The sequence below is a fragment of the Colobus angolensis genome, unplaced genomic scaffold (assembly GCF_000951035.1).
Source record: "Colobus angolensis palliatus isolate OR3802 unplaced genomic scaffold, Cang.pa_1.0 Scaffold199, whole genome shotgun sequence".
Classification (NCBI taxonomy): Eukaryota; Metazoa; Chordata; class Mammalia; order Primates; family Cercopithecidae; genus Colobus; species Colobus angolensis.
This window is the reverse complement of record NW_012115143.1, coordinates 1,365,582-1,386,843: the sequence shown is the minus strand read 5'-3', so window position 1 is coordinate 1,386,843 and position 21,262 is coordinate 1,365,582. Positions and strand designations below refer to the sequence as shown.

General features: G+C 40.5%; 1 protein-coding gene across 3 annotated transcripts; it reads right to left on the bottom strand.

Moving 5' to 3' along the window:
- Window positions 1-1,163: 1,163 nt before the first annotated feature.
- On the bottom strand, window positions 1,164-20,469 carry ADAL (adenosine deaminase-like). 3 transcript variants are annotated; one of them, XM_011941133.1, is made up of 10 exons: window positions 20,286-20,469; window positions 19,626-19,756; window positions 18,749-18,809; window positions 15,190-15,277; window positions 12,508-12,589; window positions 9,287-9,413; window positions 8,177-8,257; window positions 5,982-6,120; window positions 3,975-4,075; window positions 1,164-3,260 (listed from the first exon to the last, which is right to left on the bottom strand). In XM_011941133.1, the coding sequence occupies exons 1-10, from the start codon at window positions 20,346-20,348 to the stop codon at window positions 3,066-3,068; spliced, it is 1,068 nt and encodes a 355-aa protein (XP_011796523.1). In that variant the 5' UTR covers window positions 20,349-20,469; the 3' UTR covers window positions 1,164-3,065. The 3 variants fall into 3 exon arrangements, with proteins under 3 accessions (XP_011796523.1, XP_011796526.1, XP_011796527.1); XM_011941136.1 differs by lacking the exon at window positions 8,177-8,257 and having other exon boundaries at window positions 2,983-3,260; XM_011941137.1 differs by lacking the exons at window positions 1,164-3,260; window positions 3,975-4,075 and having other exon boundaries at window positions 5,609-6,120.
- Between the last annotated feature and the right edge of the window lie 793 nt (window positions 20,470-21,262).

The following is a 21,262-nucleotide window of genomic DNA, read 5'->3' as shown; positions in this document are numbered from 1 at the left end:
TTTGTAGCGATGGGGTCTCCCTACGTTCTCCAGTCTGTTTTGTTGTTTTTTTTTGAGACGGTCTCACTCTGTTGCCCAGACTGGAGTACAGTGGTGTGATCTCAGCTAACTGCAGCCTCGAACTCCCAGGCTCAAGTGATCCTTCCACTTCAGTCTCCTGAATAGCTGGGACTACAGGCATGGGCCACCAGGCCTAATTTTTTAAAAAATGTTTTTTTTGCAGACAGGGTTTCCCTATGTTGCCCAGACTGGTCTCGAACTCCAGGATCCTCTTGCCTCAGCCTCCCAAAGTGCTAGGATTACAAGTGTGAGCCATGGTGCCTGGCCCACATGTTTATTTTTTAAAAAAACATTCAATATTTCACTGTTAAATTTGATGTTAGCTGTAGTTTTTCATAAATGCTCTTTATCAGCCAATCCACATAAATTCTAGAACCTCAAACAAAAAAAACTTATGCCATCCCTACCCTCAAGACTAGCATGACTTTTATAGTGTGAAAAGAATTTCATAAGGCTAATAAATTAAAATCATACACTTCAATAGCTTTTGTATACATACTAAACAAAAAAAGGACTATAAAACTTTATAACCATATTTTCATTGAATATATTATCATGAACACTTTCAGTCATTAAAATCTATTCTACAACATTTTTAGTGACTGCAATAGATCCACATTTTATGAATAACCTTTGATGTTTTTACTATACAATTTCTCTATGAGTAGATTGAGGGTAGAAAATAATATAATGCTATATATAATGCCACACAAAGCTACAAACACGTATCTAAGAACTTCAAAAACCACAGAACTTCCCTCTACCCTGTTCCTTAAAACAAAGTCTGAGTGGAAAAAACAAACATTTTTCCTCTGCTCTCACATCACAATAAAGACAGAAAACTTCTCTGACCAAATGTGTGTTTTTTCCCCATCACCAAGCAAGCAATTTTGCAGCAGATACCATCTAGGTGTCCTCCAATTTCCCATGCTATCCCCTAGAGATGGCATTTGATCCCACAGACTGAGGGCCCAGTTCCACAAGACTGCTGCCCACTTCCAATGCCAAGTTCAAACCCCAGGTGGTTTTCAAATCAGGGTTCCCATGACCCCTCCTTGAGTTTAATTTGCTAGTAAAGCTCACAGAACTCAGGGAAACACTTCGGTTCACTAGTTTATTATAAAGGACAGTACAAAGGATAGAGGTGAAGAAATGGATAGAGCAAGGCATGTGGGAAGGGACAGGGAGCTTCTATACCCTCTTCAGGTACAGCACCCTCTAGGGACCGCCACATGTTCAGTAACCTGGAAGTGCTCCAAAATCTGTACTTTTGGAGTTTTATGGAGGTTTCATTACGAAGGTATGATTACCACTGGTCACTGGTGATCAACTTAACCTTCAGCCCTTCTCCCAAGAGTTTGGGGGAGGACTGAAAGTCCCAACTCTAATCATGCCTTGGTCTTTCCAGTAGGGGCTGCCAGCCAGCAGTCAACTCATTAGATACAAAAAGGCATCACTCTGGAGACATTAAGGATTTTAGGAGCAGTATGCCAGGAAACAGGGTCAAAGACCAAATAAATACTTTACGATATCACAGAAAACCTATCAGAAACCCTTAGTAATTTAAATTAGGGGTGTCATCAGCCTTAACTTCTTCTGATACCAGGGAAAAACACATTCTAAAGAGCAAAGCAATTCAAGCATAACTTGGTATCTAATACGCTCGTTGTTTTTTTTTCACCTTTCAGAACTGTCTTAGTTTGTCCCTTGTCTTCAGCTGAAATGGTCACAGTATGTGTGTTTATGTAAGCCTGCACCAGTGGTCCATCCTGTAGTGGTAGGGTTACAAGAGACCCAATGAACTCTACTTAACACAATGTTGCCACTACTGGAGGTATCTTTTAGACCGAGCAGAAAGTGAGTACTAAGGTGGAAATACAGCTTCCACAAAGAAAATGTAATAGAAGCTGTTTTAAAACTGAAAGCTGCAGTGATCTGTGATCAAGTCACTGCACTCCAGCCTGGGCAACAGAGTGAGAGCCTTTGCTGAAAAAGGAAAAAAAGAAAAAGAAAGCTGCAGCTATTTCTGTCTTTCTCACCCCTCAGCCAGTTATTCTCTCCTCTTCCAAAATTGGACCAATGACTTCAATCTCTTTCTAGTACTGATGGGACAATCGTAAAGATGGCAAAACCAGATCTCAGCAACTAGCTTTGTCTGTCACTAGGGTCATCCCTAGGCATTCACACAAATCCTACAATGTGACCTGGTGTCAATGGTCTTGGGACCTTGGAGAATACTTTTTTTTTTTTTTTTGAGACAGGGTCTCACTCTGTCACCCAGGCTAGAGTGCTGTGGCACCACAGCTCACTGCAACCTCGAACATCCTTGGGCTCAGGTCTCCTCCCACCTCAGCCTCCCTGGTGGCTAGGACTGCAGGTGTGCACCACCATGCCTGGCTAATTTCTGCTTGTTTGTTTTTGTAGAGACAGGGTTTCTCCATGTTGCCTAGGCTGGTACTGAACTCCTGGGGTCAAGCAATCTGCCCACTCTGGCCTCCCAAAGTGCTGGGATTACAGGCATGAGCCACCACATCCAGCTGGGGAGTACTTTTAAAAACTTAAAGCAAGTGAAGGGAGTCTGATGAAGGTAAACACAATAAAATATAAAGCTGTTTAGAAGGTTTAAAGGTCTTGGCAGTAATCTAATTTCCCCACTTTCCTAACTTTATACTAGTAATTCCAAAACATTTCCTGATGAGAAACTTTGATTTCCCTGAAGTTTTATGATCACTAGTGGGGAAGGACTACTGAGTCACAATAATCACGGGTGGAATGGGGATGTAATTAGCAACAACAGTCAAATCCCACCCAGTAAGCACCTGAGAGCTTGTGAGTCAGTTGAAGACACATATTTACTGAGTACCTGCCACGTGTAAGGTGCTGGTGATAGAGCCCAAGGAACTTGGCTGCTATGCTTCAAAGGAGTGGTGGACTGTTTTACTAAGTGGGATATGGCAGGACCTTGATTGCAACACATACTCAGAAGTAGTTCACCTCATTACAGCTTAAAAATGTAACACTCTGGGCTTCAGGTGATTCCATTTCTTCCTCAGTTCAGATCTGGTGCTGTCAGAAGCAAAGATGTAGTTGATGGATTTATAAGACAGATCCCATACCTGAGACTGGGTCAAATTAAATGTTTCAGCTGCCAGCTGGTACTCTTGAGACAGGTGTGTTGCAAAAACACCCTTATCATCAGTCTGCCAATGTAAACAAGAATGTTTCAAAATGAAAAAGGAAGGATTTTTCAAAAACGACCATCTTTTTGGTTTAGAGTCTATTTTCCTATTTACTCTACTTCTTTCAAGAGCCTAAACAAGGGCCTACAAATTTATCTGTACATAGCTGTAACTAAACAGACTTATTTATACCTTAAGAAAAGATATCAGAGCAGTGTTTCAACTCTGGCTGTATATTAAAATTATCTAAGGAGTTTTTAAAGCCTATCTATGCCCAGGACTCACCCCAGATCAAATAAAACAGAATCTCATGGGAATGGGTGTCGAGCATCAATTTGTTTGTTTTTGTTTTTAAGTCCTCTCAAGTACCTTTTGCTATAGAGCCAAACCAGAGTCACCCTGGCCCTCTGCAGTCTCTCATGTCCCAGTCCCTTTTCCTTTTTTTCTTTTGAGACGGAGTTTCACTCTTATTGCCCAAGCTGGAGCGCAATGACATGATCTCCGCTCACTGCAACCTCCTCCTCCCGGGTTCAAGTGATTCTCCTGCCTTAGTCTCCCAAGTAGCTGGGATTACAGGTGTGCGCCACTATACCCAGCCATGCCCCAGTCCCTTCTAACTCCTCTACTTGGGCATTATCCTCAGACATGCAAGGCAGTCAGCTAGGTAGTGAACATCTGACTTAATGCAACTCAGGGAGCAAAAAGGAGCAAAATACTTCACACGGAACACCTTACACAGATCACAGAAGGATGGGCAATGCTGTACCAGAATCCGAAATGGTGCTGGTCATAAGATGGAACTGTCTGACTTTTGACGTTTGAGGTCAAACAGAGTTCTAGACGAAAAGGGGAAAAAAATCTCTTATTAAAAGCAAATAAGTGAACTCATTGTGTTCACCAAGTAGACGCATGAGAAATCTTTCCAAAATTTGCTAATTTAGTTTATTAGTTTACAAAGTTGACCTTTCCTTATGTATGAAAATTTGTAGTTCAATTAGTGTAGTTGTATAGGAAATATGTGCTGCAACTTATGGCAACAGCGGTACCAGGTAAGGAATTAATATCCCTTTCACAGCCATGCACTTCTCTTTCTTTGACCAAAACAGAGAAGAAAGAGGAATGTCATGATGAAAAAAGCAGAGAATTATCAATGATAGGAGCAGAAGCGTTTTTTGAAAAGCTACTGCAATCCCTCCTGGTCTAACAGTGGAAGCCAAAACAAAGGTAAGAAAACTGTTGCACTGCATGTGAGAGCATTATGAAGAGCTAAGAATGAGCAGAGACTTTGCCATGGCTTCTAAGAACCCCTAAACACTTTCACCCAGACAATCATCCATTCACCTCCTTCTGCTTCTAGGTAAGTTAAGTCCATCTTAAGAATGACTCCTACTATTGACCAGGTGCGGTGGCTCACGCCTGTAATCCCAGCAATTTGGAAGGCCAAGGTGGGTGGATCACAAGGTCAGTGGATCAAGACCATCCTGGCTAACACAGTGAAATCTCATCTCTACTAAAAAAAATCACAAAAAACAAAATGAGCCAGGTGTGGTGGCGGGTGCCTGTAAGTCCTAGCTACCAGGGAGGCTGAGGCAGGAGAATGGCATGAACCCAGGAGGCAGAGCTTGCAGTGAGCCAAGATCACGCCACTGCACTCCAGCTTGGGCAACAGAGCGAGACTCCATCTCTAAAAAAAAAAAAAAAAGAGAGAATGACTCCTACTACTAACAAATTCCTTCCTGCAAATATTACCAGGTTATCCAGCCAGAGTAAACACCTGACTGACTTGATTGATGGCATCTGCTCATTTGAGTAAGGCAGCCTCAACACAGGCTCCCTCAGTTTAAGGGATGAGAAACCCAAACTGCCCCCTCACTCTGTCGGGAGCAGAGCCGGGCCACCACACCAAGTAAGATCACTATGCCAGTGGTTCCCATTCTCTCCACTTTGGTGGATATTTAAAATTTTCCTTAGTTAAAAAAAAGCAAATTTCACCCATTATGAATTGCTGAAAACTCTATAGTTAAAATATACTCACACAAGCATTGTTATAAATTGGTAAATTTAGCAAATTGATCATTCTGTAAAATGGTTTGCAGCCAACCACTTCTTCCTTCTTTAGAAAGGCCTTTCCTAACCATCCAATCGAAAGTGGTTATACAATCACTATATCAGCCTGTTTAATTTTCTTCATAGAACACTGATACTTTCTTGTATATTTGTTTACCGTCTTCCCTCTGCTAGAATATGAGTTTCTTGGGAAAGAAATCTTGCCTGTTTTGTGTACTGCTCTATTGACAGCAATGACAACAAAGTAGGCACTTCATAAACACAGACAATCAAGCGTGTAATGATCAACAGACATGTGAAAATATACTTGGGATTTTCCATGTTTAAGTTTTAAATAATGTTACATATTTTCATAACACATGTCAATTTTGTTAAAGTCATTTCAAAATTCTAGATGACCCTTTATTCCTTTAAAAAATTCTTATTGAGTTCCAAGCATTGGAGAATGTAGCAATGAATAAGACAAGCGGGACCCTGCTCTCATAGAGCTTATATTCTGATGGAAGCTAAAGCTTTCTGTTACTTAAGGCTCAGAAAGCACACACTCCATGCATCTTTTAATAGCGAGATGACATTCGTACTTTTAGAACAGTACTTCTTTACAATCCTCAGAAAACCTGGGGATTGGGGGAGGGACAGAGAGTCATCTGGAAGACCTGAAACTCCAAGCCTTACCCAGTGGTATCCGATGTTGCCTCACAAAGTCCACCAGATCCAGGGATCCTCTCTCACCGGAGTTGAGAAATGTTCCATGCCCGATTCTGTCAGGAAGCAGATCCAGGAGTATTTGTGTTTCTTTTTTTTGGTTTGGAATCTAAAGAAAGGGGAGGAAAGGGGATCAATGGCCTCTTTCAGTGGTTCTTAAAGAGTACTTTTTTTTCTATAGCTAGGTACTCTGCCCCTCTGAGTAGTACTTAATGCAGACCTTTTGGAAACCTGAACTACTACTGCCTTCCTAGCTCTCTTTGACTTTTATCTTCTCATTCTTTCCTCAATATTCTTCTAGATTCATTTCAATGATAATAATAAACACTTATTAAGAACCTACTTTGTGCTTTTTCACAGAAATTATTTAAGAAGTATTAAGATGAAGAAATTAAAGCTGAGAAAAATTAAGTAATTTTCGAAAAATAAAACTTCACAACTCTATACGTATATGTGTGTTCTGTAATATACATGTGGTCATATATATTATAAAAAGTTCTCAAAAATATAAACACAAAACTGTTAACAGTATTAACTCTAGGAAGCAAAACAAATAGAAATTGGGCTTTTAATTTTTAATACTTTCCTTCTTGACACTTGAATTTTTTTCAGGTACACATAACTCTTACAGTTAAAAATGTAAAGCATTTTTTAAAAAAAGTTGTCCAAGGTCACAGAGCTAGTGAATGGCAGAAATAAGGGTGAAACCTAACTCAGTCTGACTCCAGGGCCCAGTTACTTCCCTCACATAGTGTGCTCATCATGTTTGATTCTGACAAGGCTGGCTATGTACATACCACAATCACCATGAAAAAGTCTGGCTGTGCTCTTTATCTCCTGGATTGCCCAAAACACAAATTCTTAGAACATTTTTTTTTTTTTTTTTTTTGAGACGGAGTCTCACTCTGTCGCCCAGGCTGGAGTGCAGTGGCCAGATCTCAGCTCACTGCAAGCTCCGCCTCCCTCCCGGTAGCTGGGACTATAGGCGCCCGCCACCGCGCCCGGCTAGTTTTTTGTATTTTTTTAGTAGAGTCGGGGTTTCACCATGTTAGCCAGGATGGTCTCGATCTCCTGACCTCGTGATCCGCCCGTCTTGGCCTCCCAAAGTGCTGGGATTACAGGCTTGAGCCACCGCGCCCGGCCAAACATTTTTAAATGAAAGGTTTTCTATCCAATGGACTGGATGATAAAAGCAACAGACATGAAGGTAAAGAACAAGTTCTGATGTTGCACACAAGGCCAGAGATAACTGGTCACTGTCACACGTGCTATTCCCTTATAATGATCAATGGTTTCTATCACGCATCAGGTAGGTCAGCCGTAGGATGTCCTGTGGATGAAAGGTCTTTCGAATTAGAGTACGGAAACATGGATTCTAGATTTTAAGTCCTGCCACTAGATTACTGACGTTCTACTTATAGACATGAAAGATATAAGTACTGGCAAGGGGTTCTGATTTCTTTCCTTAATCTTTAAATCATGATGCTACTTAAACTTTATACATCACCCCTTTAATATAATAACTCTGTGAGGTAAGTAGACTAAGTATTATTTTCTGCATTTAGGAAATAAATAGATAGAAGTATTGAGGTAAAAAGTAAATCCATCTATAAAATGGGGAAAATTGCAGCAGAGTCCCTCACAAGGGGTTTGCCTCACAAGGATGTGCTTACAAAAGTGACTACTTCCCAGCAATTATCAGTCACCATGTTCATGCTACCAGTGAGCTTGGGGTTGATGAGGGAACTGGACCTCTTTGCTGGGCTTTGTAAAATGACGAGCTGCTTCCTTTATTGCCATTGGATGTGATAAAAATCAGGTCCCTTCTACTATGAGGACAAGTGAGATAAATTGGTGCTTTTCTTAGAGTCAGCTTGCCAATGAAAAGACAGATGTTGGAAATGCATGCATTTTCTCTAGCAAGATGTCATTAAGCTGCTTTTAATGACACAGCTGGCATTTGAGTCAACAGCCACTCCCAGGAACCACAAAAGGATAAAAACAGTAACACTAGAGACTAAAGCAAGTCATGTATTTAAAAATATTTCTACTTTCCCTTTTTTAAAAATGTTTCTCCAATCTAGGTTTATTCCTAGTCACTTACAAATGACCCCATTATTTTCTATTACAATCTGTCCCTTTTAGCCTAAGACAATATTATTTACCTCTGAAAGATGCAATGCCAACTTCAGACCTGCTTTCTTAGCTTCTAAAAGAGGTTCCATGAAGTCTTTTGCTTGTCCTACCTTAAAGATAAAAGTTAAAATGAGGATGCATGAGAATTCTGGGAAAACCGAGGAACTGAGTACTCCATTTCAATAAACAACATAATGGCAGAAAAAATTATGGTAGATTAATTCATTTGCACATCTTGTTTATAAAGCACCTACAATGTGCTAGCCACTTTGCTGAACACAAAGCTGGCAAAGGCCCAGTCCCTGACCTCGAGAATCTTGTCTAGTATCAGTAAACTGAGGTCAGTCAGCTAAGCTGGATATAGTAGTCACCAAATTTTATGCCTGGAAGGACACCTAGATATCCAGAGCTAAGGGGAACTCACTCACTTGACTCAGAACTCTCATGATTACTCAAAACACTTCTGTTAAACAGGTGGATAAAAAGAAGGGCAGAATACTCCAGGTTTGGACAAAGCCATAAGAATCAGTTTCATGGGACTCTCTTATTCAGCTGTTTTCAACCAGGAGCAATTCTGCCCCCCAGGGGCTATTTGGCAATGTCTGGAGACATTTTTGGTTGTCACATCTGGGAGAGTGCTACTGGCATCTAGTGGGTAGAGGCCAAGGATGCTGCTAAACATCCTACAATGCATGGGGCAGCCCCCCAGCAAATTATCCAGCCCCAAACATCAAGATTTCTGCTTGAATCTGACATTCAAGAAGCTCAGGTCAACATTTCTCAACTATCTATGAAATAGTTAAGCCCCAACATCCATCCATTGTATGTAATGAATTACATTATAGTGCCTATAGTCTGGTACTAGCTGTGCACCATCTTTAGAAGAATGGAGAAAACAGTCATATAGTCAGGCCACTGTTTTTTTTTCTTTTTTAGTGTACTTAATTGTTTCACAGAACCTTGGATGAGAGCTGCTCTAGGCATTCTGGTCATCCAGGGCAGAACAGGCCTTCATCCACAGAATGGAGTGTCTGCTGGATGCTCTGGAGAATGCAACGCAAGATGCCCGAAGCTAGACCTTATCCCACTAACTGATTCTACCTTTTACAATTAAAATATATGTAGGAAAAATAACTTACAGTCGGGTCTCCACTGAGGTCAAGGCCAAGAACTGTACCCTCAGTAGAAAGGAAGAACTCCTCGGCAAGTTTTACAGTCTCCTTGGCTACTAAAGGGCCACCTCTTCTGTCAACTGCTATCAAATACCTTTAACATAAGGAAGACAGAGTTGAAAACTAATATGACACAGATGAAAAAGACAATTCTGAGTACAGCCAGACAGAGATGGCAGTCTCTGTAATACATCTCACTAGGAAAAGTATAGCCTGACTGAATCTAGACAACCTGACATTTTACTTTGCCATATGGACTGAGACATGAATTCCTAAATAGCATCAAGCATCTAGTCAGTGTTCAGATCTACAGTTGTCTTTTGAGGTTTTTTTGTTCCTGTATTTGTTTCTTCAGTTTGTTTGATTCAGGATCCAAACAAGGTCCACACTTTGTGTAAGTCAATGTGTCTTCTAAGGCTGTCTTAATCTACAACCATTCCTTCCTCTCCTCCCACCTCCCACCCTGCTTTTCTTATAACTTCTTTGTTGAAGAAACCAAGTTGTTTGTCCTACAAAGTTTTCCATGGTCTGGATTTTGTTGATTATATCCCTGTGTTGTTAACATGTTGTCCTATTTCCTGTATTTCCTATCTAGTCTAGAGGCAGATCAGGTTCCATTTTTTGGTAAGAGTAAACTGGTGGTGGTGTGCTCTTAGGAGGCTGAGATCCACTATTTCATTAGGGGTTACAAAATTAGAAATACTCTCATTCAAAAATGTATCAAATATCTGATAAAAGTTCATTCTTCAAATATTAGCTGGAATTCTATAGGACTTGAATACCCAGAGAATCTCTTAATTCTTTTTTTTTTTTTTTTGAGACGGAGTCTTGCTCTGTGCCCAGGCCGGAGTGCAGTGGCTTGATATTGGCTCACTGCAACCTCTGCCTCCCAGGTTCAAGTGATTCACCTGCCTCAGCCTCCTAAGTAGCTGGGACTACAGGCGTCTGCCACCACACCTGGCTTTTTTGTCTTTTTAGTAGAGATGGGGTTTCACCATGTTGGCCAGGATGGTCTTGATCTCTTTGACCTCGTGATCCACCACCTCGGCCTCCCAAAGTGCTGGGATTATAGGCGTGACCCACCGCACCCAGCCAATATTTCTTTTTTTCTTTTTTTTTTTGAGACAGAGTTTCGTTCTTCTCACCCAGGCTGGAATGAAATGGCATGATCTTAGCTCACTGCAACCTCCACCTCCCGGGTTCAAGCGATTCTGCCTCAGCCTCCTGAGTAGCTGGGATTACAGGTGCCTGCCACCACACCTGGCTAATTTTTGTATTTTTAGTAGAGATGGGGTTTCACCATGTTGCCCAGGCTGGTCTTGAACTCCTGACCTCAGGTGATCTGCCCGTGCTGGCTTCCCAAAGTTCTGGGATTACAGGCATGAGTCACCATGCTTGGCCTGTTAATATTTCTTGAACACCCAGAGAACCCCTATAATTTTTCTAAAGCAGTTATTAGCTTACTATTTATTCACAAATTCCTTCAGCATTTGTTCATTTATTTATTTACAAAATTCAGATCAACAATATATAAAATGTTGTATCTTTTTTTTCACTTAGCAACTTCCCATGCCATTAAAATAATGTTAGAAAATAGTATGCATCATGTGAACATACCATAATGTAATTATCCTCTGAATGCTGGACATTTTAGGCTATTTTCTAATTTTTGTTATAACATTATAATAAGGAATCTTATGCATAAATCAATCTATTTCCTAGGATGCATTTCTGGCACAGAATTGCTGAGTCAGAGGGAAAAACTTTTTTATAAATATTGCTCTTTAGAGAGGCTTTTTCCTCCCCTTACCTGTGTACCAGTGCAGGATTTAAAGAGGTTTTATTAATTACATATGCTCACCAGCAGTGTGTAACTTTACAAACACTTGCTATTACTTTTTTTTAGCCTATGGAAACAGCATTGTAATATATGATTAATGAGATAAGTAGTTTTCTATGTATTTCTATACATTTACCAGCTCTTTGTATGTCTTCTTCTCTGCATTCTATTCTTGTCTTCTGCTTGGTTTTTTATTGGGGTTATTAGTTTAGTTAAGCTTAATTTTTAGAGTCTTATAGCCTGAAACTATACAGCTAGCTTTTTTTCTTTCTTCATTTAGGGCTTTGTTGAGCCCAAACTATGTACCTACTTTATGGTAAGTACTAAAGATGTAGTGGTGAATCATAAAACAAGGTCCTTGGCTTCACTACACTTACACTCTAGCGTGTGGGCATACATACAAACTAACACAAGATAATTCCTTATCTTGTTACAAATAATGCCATAAAGGAAACAGATGGGTGACTAGAGGATTAGTGGGGCACTTTAGACAGAGTGGTAAAGGAAGGCCCCTCTGAAGAAGTAACAGCCAAATTGAGATCTGAATAATGAGAATAAGCCAGCCAGCTGGGCAGGAATCTCGTAGAAATGTGTTCTGGGGAATACTAAACAAAGGTGCTGAAGGGGGACAGTTTTCTTGTTTATTTTAGGAAGAGACAGTACGCCCACGGTAAGGGAGGAGAAGTGGTCTAGATGAGCTGCTGAAGTAACAGAGGCAGCCAGATCATGTGGGACCTTGTAGGCCACAGTAAGAAGTTCATTTTAGCTTAACGGCAAAGGAACATCATACTTTGCTCATGTAAAAATACTCAGAATTATATTGCCTTATGAATAAATTCAGAATTGTGTTCTCACTTTTTTTTTTATTTTTTTATTTTTTATTTTTTTATTTTTTTATTTTTTGAGACGGAGTCTCGCTCTGCCGCCCAGGCTGGAGTGCAGTGGCCGGATCTCAGCTCACTGCAAGCTCCGCCTCCCGGGTTTTACGCCATTCTCCTGCCTCAGCCTCCCGAGTAGCTGGGACTACAGGCGCCCGCCACGTCGCCCGGCTAGTTTTTTGTATTTTTTAGTAGAGACAGGGTTTCACCATGTTAGCCAGGATGGTCTCGATCTCCTGACCTCGTGATCCGCCCGTCTCGGCCTCCCAAAGTGCTGGGATTACAGGCTTGAGCCAACGCGCCCGGCAGGCGTGTTCTCACTTTAAACAACAGAATTCTTGATTTTATTTTTCTATTGTATAAATCAATGAATGATTAATTCTAAAAAATCCATTACGCCCACGATCAAAACAGTAAAAATTAACATTCTGGTTTTGTAAATGTTAACTACTAAGGTATAACCTTCTTACCTAACATCAATGTCTAAGTTTTCTTGTTTGGACTGTTTTATACCTTCAAGTATAGATTCCACGTAAGTCTTTTTAGTCATTCCTGGAAAGGACACATAGAAAATACATGTAAAGAGATCATCAACTATTTCATCCTTCACCTTCAGCAATCCTATATGAACAAGTACATTTTCACTTTATGCTATGACAAGGGCATGGTTAAAGATGAGTGAAAACATGGCCCTTATGGGTACATTTGAGTAAATGCAAATTATACTTTAATAAAACTGGGGGAAAATGAAGTGTTACAGAAATGAAATGAAAAAAATAAAGACTTTTTTTTTTTGTTTTTGAGACAGGGTCTGGCTGTCACCCAGGCTGGAGTGCAGTGGTACAATCTTGGCTCACTGCAACCTTTGTCTCTCAAGCTCAAGCCATCCTGTGACCTCAGCGTCCTGAGTAGCTGAGACTACAGACATGTACCACCACGTCTAGCTAGTTTTTGGATTTTTAGTAGAGACAGGGTTTTGCCATGTTGCCCAAGCTGGTCTCAAACTCCTGGGCTGAAAGTGATACGCCACCTTGGCCTCCCAAAGTGCTGGGATTACGGGCATGAGCCACCACACGCGTCCTGCTTTTTTTTTTTTTAAAGGGACATTTTCTCTCCTGGTCCAGAAAAAAAGTCCTAACTTGGATTCCTTTCCCCTCAATCCTGCTCGGGCTTAGTGTTTCTCATCCAGGGAAGCAGGCATGTTCTTCCAAGTATGACTGCTCTGCTCTCTGGGGCGATCTGCAAGAGCACTCTCCGGAGCAACCTCCTGTCAAATATCTTTTTTTCTTTTTCTTTAGGCTACATTGGGAAAAATAAAATACCCTTTCACCCAGATTATAAAACGCTTATGTTTGGTGGAAAGTCTCTGGTAAAATACATAAAGTTATAAATAAAAATAAAAATAGGGCGTGGTGGCATGCCTGTAATCCCATCAACTTGGGAGGCCGATCACTTGAAGTCAGGAGTTTGAGACCACCCTGGCCAACATGGTGAAATCCTGTCTCTACTGAAAATATGAAAATGAGCCAGGTGTGGTGGCAGGTGCCTATAATCCCAGCTACTCGGGAGGCTGATGCAGGAGAATCACTTGAACCTGGGAGGCGGAGGTTGCAGTGAGCCAAGATCCACCACTGCACTCCAGTCTGGGTGACAGAGCAAGACTGTCTCAAAATAAATAAATAAATAAAAATAACCCCACCACCGAGAGGTAACTACTGTTTTTTAAATACACATATATACATTTATTTCTATGTATTATTTCAAGAGACCTTTTTTAAGGTCTCTCTGTTGCTCAGGCTGCAGGGCAGTGGCATGATCACGGTTCACTGCAGCCCTTGGAGCCCACAGAAGTAGGGTCTCACGACATTGCTCAGGCTGGTCTCGAACTTCTGGTGTCAAGTGATCCTCCTGCCTCAGCCTCCCAAAGCACTGGAATTACAGGCATGAGCCATTGCACTCTGCCCATATACACATTTTTAAATAGAGGAGACACTACTGGTATAGATGTACCCAGTTCAGTCATTTAACATGATACTGAGTATTTCCCCATGTCATTAAAGTGTCTTCACCAGTATTTTTAATAGTTGTCTAATATTCCATTAGCCTTTATTTAACCATTCCTCTACTGTTGCATATTTAGGTTAATATCCTTCTTTTGGAACTCCATCGAAAGAGCCCTACAGTTAGCTCTTCTCTCCTTCCCTTTCACTACTCTCACCAGTACAACGTGGAACTGATTCTACGGTTCAAAAATGCAAGATGAGAGCCTTCTCCTTATCTTATGTAAACACTTTTATTTTACAATAATAGTTTCAAAAATTTTACCCCCAAATGATTACTAAGCTACACATATCAGGAAACAAGATGACCTAGGTCTCTTTGGGTCATAAACAAGGCGCTAAGAGGGCCCCAATGTCTCCTGATGCTGATTATACAAGGAGGATCTCAGGAAATTCCTCCAGACCATAGCCAGATCTCATCTCTGTCCAAAGAGGTTTTATCACATCACAGCTTGCTCCTGGCCTAAGAAACTATTCCCTGAGAAGTGAATGAATAATTTTAGTAACTACCACAAAAGATGATTCTGCATCCACTCAACAGCATTGTCTCATAAGTGCCTGTGATGCAGGGAGCAAGAATCAGCCTCTGCTTGTGCCAATGCAAACATAAGGAGCAGGTATCCTTTTCTCAGAGTGAAAACAACTGAACAAGGAAGAACAAAAGAAACTTGCAGGCCTTTGTTTCCTTCCTTAAACAGATAATGCCTGACTGGAATTTTACTACTTTTTACTTAAGAACAACTCACTCATTAATAATGTACATCAGGATGGGTGCAGTGGCTCACACCTGCAATCCCAGCACTTATAGAGGCTGAGGTGATCGCTGGGCCCAGGAGTTTGTGGTTACAGTGAGCTATGTTTGCATCACTGCACTCCAGCCTGGGCAACACAGCAAGACCCCGTCTCTAAAACAAACAAAATGAACATCATTAACGTACATCAGAGAGAGGACTTGGACTGTTGACTAAAGGTTCAATGAAATACAGAACAACACAATAGTGTAAAAGTTAGTGCTTCATATTCCCACTCACAAGCGTGTGAGTGACCAAAGCACATAGGAAAAGGACATTTGCTGAGAAGTATAAATTCTACCAGTAGCATTTTCTCTTCTGGGTGTGCTCCTTAGTTCCAGGTACTTGACACCATCATCTGCAAATTCTTTTATGACATCTTTTGTGACCTGATAATAAAGATAACATACACAATATTGATAATGTTTGTGTAAGGGTCCCAATGAATGTGCCAAGTGCTACAGCTTTACTTTATTCATTAAATTCGATTTGCAAGAAATGTTGGAAGTTTCTCACATGGTAGAGATTATCCACTTTGTCACATCCCTGATGGAGACTATGCAGGGCTGCAATATTTACAGTCACTGCCATCACCCCTCATTCCCATGTTCAATCCCAATCTGTACATCAGCTACACTTTTTGTTTCTTTCCCCCCTTTTAAACATTTATTTCCTAGTATTTATAATGGCAGAATGATAAAACAGAGAAATGGTGCAAAACTAAAACCAGTTGGAACCATCTATATGTGTAGACTGCTAGGAAACGCACCTATGGAAACAAACAGCTAAAATGATTAGGTATTGCTGATGTGCTATTTGAAGTCATGGCTTAAGGTTTTTATTCAAGTTATTTAGGAATAAGTTACATTTTTCAATAAATTCTGGAAGTGTTAAATTTTCTCAAGAAGTACTTAGGGCAAAGAAAGTAGGTGATAAATATGAGTAAAACTGTATCCAATTTAGTGCAAATCTCATAATCCAAAAGTTCCTGAAGTCATGTTTTTCCTTTCTGCCTTCAATCCTAAAAAATCTACAAGAAAAAAAGGCTAGGTTGGCGAACCTGTGACAAGCTGCCCTAATTAGTCCTTACAGTGGGTATCCTAATCTTAATCTGCTTTGACTACACACACACAGGCATGCGAGTGCAGCATCTTGGCAAAGATGGTGACTTGGCACTACGTTGGTGAATTGATAGCAATCCAAGTTGTAGGCCTCTTCTTTTTTCTTTTTCCACTAAAAACAAAAACGAACTTATTATAATGTAAGCGAAATGGGTATCTCAGTTTCATCAAGAGGTCTAAAGACCCAGATTCTGAGAATACAGCCAAAGATAATACATCAGCATTCTAAATCCATGGAACTCCTGAACCAAGCAAGATACTACTGCTCTTCCACCAACGAGCATGATACTGCAACCTCCATGCCATCATTCATGGCATTGGCCCCATGGCACTGCTACTCCAGGAACTCCCTCTTGCTGTCATTGACACTACGAAATTGTGACCTCACCTTTGTATTAATAGGTTGAGGAACCTGATCTTGTCATTGCCCCAGAACAGAATAGACCCACACTCACCTACCCCAGCTCACATGAGACTAATGCAGAAACCTGTTTGATAATGAGGAATAGGGTAGAAGTGAGGGTTTGAAATAGTAGTCCTTTAAAGTGACTACTATCCAAGGCTCCCTCTTTCTGAGTGGCTAGGTACCTGTAAAACCAAATGAACAATGAAAAACTAACAAGTATGGAGCAAGAGCAAAGGGAGGAAGATTTATCTAGGCCACAGTGAAGCCTACAGAACCATCCCTAACCTACATCCAAGAACATTTCCCTGGGGTCCACATCTGTGTTTGCCAGATTTAGCCCTTTCTGTGATGTGTGGCAGGTAGTGCAGTAGGTACTGAGGACACCTCTTTGGGCTTTCCTCTCCTATGCGCTGGACTGAGAGTATCTATTCAAATTCTTTTTCCAGGCAAAGTACATCACAATTAGTTAAGTTCCTACTTACTCAAACCTAAGACTATATAAGCTTAAATGGGAAAGAGCACGAGCTCTGTGACCAGATAGTGTGCCACTTACTCTGTGTGTGTGATCTTAAGCAAGTTACACTTAACCTCTTTAAGGCTATTTTTCTTTTTTTTTTTTTTTTGAGACGGAGTCTTGCTCTTTCAGTACAGTGGCCGGATCTCAGCTTACTGCAAGCTCCGTCTCCCGGGGTTTACACCATTCTCCTGCCTCAGTCTCAGGAGTAGCTGGGACTACAGGCGCCCGCCACCTCGCCCGGCTAGTTTTTTGTATTTTTAGTAGAGACGGGGTTTCACCGTGTTAGCCAGGATGGTCTCGATCTCCTGACCTCGTGATCCACCCGTCTCGGCCTCCAAAAGTGCTGGGATTACATAAGCCTATTTTTTCATCTACAAAAAGGGAACAATAAAAATACCTACTTCTGAAAATAGTCCTAAGAATAATGTCTGGAACATGTAATAACGAGTATCATTTTTTCAGCCACACTCCAATCCTCTCTTTGAGATTATACCCAGGTCACCTTGACTGGAGTTTTCAGTGATCTCCCTCACACTCAGTTCTACATTTACAATCAATCTCTTAGTTTACTTTCATAGACGTTTCATTTATTATATAGGGCACCCCACTGTCACCCTCTGAACCACCTAATAGCACTAGGTCAAATGCACAGAATCTTATTTCTCACCTAATTTAATAAAGATTTTCAACTTTCATTGTGAAATGAATATAGCAATGAGCATGCCATTATTATACCCATAGAGTATTAAACTGTCAAAATTTAAATTGCATCATTTTGCTCTACAACACTCATCAACAAAGTGAGATCAGAGCCCCTGTGGTGGACGTTCTTAGCAATGTTCAATGGTATCTTTTGAGACGCTGCTTAGAGAATGCCCTTTTGGTTCCCTATAAATCCTTACGTGTGTCTCTAGCACAGAGCTTACTATACTATGTTGCAATATCTGCTTACTAGTCTGTCTCCCCAACCTAATTATAAATTCCTCAGGGGCAGAAACTGTGTCAATCTCTCTAAGACTTTACCACAGTGCCTGGAACACTGTGGACACTCAGTCAACTTTTGTTGAATGAAACTAAAAGGTGATTAATTTACTTACCACTTATCATGAAGATCAGTCTTTACTAAAGAGGAAAATTTTTGCTTGATCAGTCAAAAGTTACCTCTCCAGAAACACAGGTTGCACTTTCTTTGCATTTTTTTTCTACTGGTTAGGATCACTGACACAATTTTCTTCTCTCCATTTAGAAAGAGAACATTTTAAAATGCCATCCTAGTCAGATCAACGATACAGAAGACAATCTTCCATGTCAGACTCTAGTATAATGGAGCTTCAGATAAGAGAACACAGTGGTATGCTTTGTGCCCTCAGAGGGAAGGCACAATTTCCCTAGGGATTAATCACTTAATCTCTAAGCTCTTTGTGAACTTCTTCCTTCTCTGTAATGTCCACCCATGAAGTAAGTCTCCTACGTAACACAGACAATGCCTTATTAAGGATATCTCCATCTGTGGTCTAGTATTTCATATATGTATGTTATATATGAAAAACAGGACCAAATTTTCTCTTCCATATTGTCCTCTATCCTATAGAAGATGCTCTTCCTGGTTCTTTCCTCATATCTTTTACAAGAAACACAGTCTTTCTGTGCTAGCTCTTAGGCAAATGTCTTACATCAGTTTTGAAAAGAGTTGCCTTAATAGAGAAGACATTTTTCATCACTCTTAATGAGAGCAAAAATGAAAGGTCATGTGCAGTCATGGAAGGAAACTACTTCATAATTTTTAAACCATTCTAAAAATTCGTTCATATCTTACCATTAGAATATCTTCAGGGCTACTAGTAAGTTGATGAATAGTTTGAAACATCTGGAAACATCTGCAATGTGAATGAAAAGTTTTAACATATTCTAATCATCAAAGAAACTCACTAACTGAATGAATTAAATTTTAGGTTAATAGTAAATATATATTATATTTACAAACGACAACAGAATAGATGTTTCAAAAATTACATTGGTCTGGAAAGATAATCAAATGACTGAAAATAAAACATTACTGATATTTTTAAGTGGGAAATAATAGTACCCCTTCTCCAACCCACCCCTGACACGAGGAAATTCAATATGCCTATATTTTCAAATCTAAAGACTACCCCAGGCTGGGTATGATGGCTCATGCCTGTAATCCCAGAACTTTAGGAGGCCAAGGCAAGTGGACAGCTTGAGCCCAGGAATCTGAGACCAGCCTGGGCAACACAGGGAGACCCCCATCTCTAAAAAAATTCAAAAAACATTAGCCAGTCATGGTGGCATGCACCTGTGGTCCCAGCTACTTGGGATGCCAAGGTGGGAGGACTGCTTGAGTCCCAGAGGTCGAGGCTGCAGTGATCTGCGGTCACGCCACTGCACTCCAGTCTAGGCAACAAAGTGAGATCTTGTCTCCAAAAAAAAAAAAAGAAAGAAAGAAAGAATATCCCAATATATTATAACTTCACAAACAACAGAAATCACTAGAAATACTGTCAACGGTCTAACAGCTGGAAAAAAAAGTTGTATGTAAAGATATTTGCTCCATGCCAGATGCCAACCCCATTTCTGTTAACTACTAAAATGTGAATTCTTACATACTACTTACAATCTCAAAATACTGATAGAGAAAAAAAGGAGTATATCCACAATCTCCCCACACTTACTCTTCTAAAGTTCTTTTCTTTCCTTTGTCAATCACAGTCATCTGATCGTGGATTTTAATATCTGGCTTCTGGGCTATTAATTTCTTCATGGTATGAGAACTAATGGATCCATTCAAGTGGGCATGAAGTTCCTAAGACAAGAGATACAACCAGTAAAACTTACCAAATATCCAATAGATTCATAGCATCATACCAGATACTTGATGTTTGTAGTTTGCACTAGGCAAATTGCTTACCAGATTTAGCTACATAACAAAGTTTACAAATTTTGCCTACAAAATTTACTTTTTCTATTTTTGAAATGGAGTCTCACTCTGTCACCCAGGCTGGAGTACATTGGTGTGATCTCAGCTCACTGCAACCTCCGCCTCTCAGGTTCAAGTGATTCTCCTACCTCAGACTCCTGAGTAGCTGGGACTTCAGGCATGCCACCAAGTCCAGCGAATTTCTGTATTTTTAGTAGAGATGGGATTTTGCCATGTTGGCCAGGCTGGTCTCAAACTCCTGACCTCAGGTGATCCACCCGCCTTGGCCTCCCAAAGTGCTGGAATTTCAGGCATGAGCCACCGTACCCAGCCAAAATTTACTTTGATGAAAAGAAGCAACATAAAAGTCATTACAATTAGCAACCACTCAAGATTTCTGTAGTTGAATTCTCACCACTTTTGGCAATTCAGAATAGAAGTCTGTCTTCCATGGCTGTTGCTCTTCTGCCTCCACCATTTTAGCAGGAAAAAAATGGTCGTTCTCCACTCTTATTCTTGGTATGAGCAATGTGATGTATTTCAGTCAGTGCATTGCATGGTACTGAATTTCCTTCAGATTGCTTTACTTTCACACATTTTGATAAGATTAGCTGTATGTGTAGATCTGGGTTCAGCTTCACCTATTTTAACAAATGTTAATATTTTCAGATGTTAACATAAAAGGAAAGGAACAGGATTTTGCTAATTTTCTCCTTAAAAGGCAAAAACCCCTCTAAAACTAACTTAAGTGTGTCTAAGGTGGGCAAATAATTAGTAAACAACATAAACTGGAAACAGGAAAAGACCTCAAGCCTGTAAGAGGTGTACTAAAACCTGACATTTAGTAGAGTGTATTCCTTAACTATTGGCACCTTCTACACAATGACTTCAAAATTCAAAATTTTATAAGGCCTACTTTGGAGATATATATATATATATATATATATATATATATATTTTTGAGACAGAGTCTCCCTCTGTCACCCAGGCTGGAGTACACTGGCATGGTCTCAGCTCACTGCAGCCTGTGCCTCCTGGGTTCAAGCGATTCTCCTGCCTCAACCTCCCAAGTAGCTGGGATTACAGGTACACGCCACCACACCTGGCTAATTTTTGTATTTTTAGTAGAGATAGGCTGGTCTTGAACTCCTGACCTCAAGTGATTCCCCCGCCTCGGCCTCCCAAAGTGCTAGGATTACAGGCATGAGCCAACATGCCCGGCCAAAAATAAAATTTTAAATTTTGAATTGTTGGAAATACATAAAGGAAGAACAGAGGTGCTGGCGTCAGATGGACCTAGGTTTGTCCTTTTACCAGCTCTATAGGTCAGAAGCTATGTGGTCTTAGTCACTTACCTTCATGGCTTCAGTTTCTTTATTTACAACAAGGGAC

Bases quoted from the DNA above. Each gene is read 5' to 3' on its own strand.
- ADAL (XM_011941133.1), bottom strand. From the start codon at position 20,348: ATGGTGGAGGCAGAAGAGCAACAGCCATGGAAGACAGACTTCTATTCT. The intron at 19,757-20,285 runs GTGAGAATTCAA...CTCTTGTCTTAG, and splicing joins ATTCTGAATTGCCAAAAGTG to GAACTTCATGCCCACTTGAA. The intron at 8,258-9,286 runs GTAAGTTATTTT...TTTATCTTTAAG, and splicing joins ACCTCAGTGGAGACCCGACT to GTAGGACAAGCAAAAGACTT.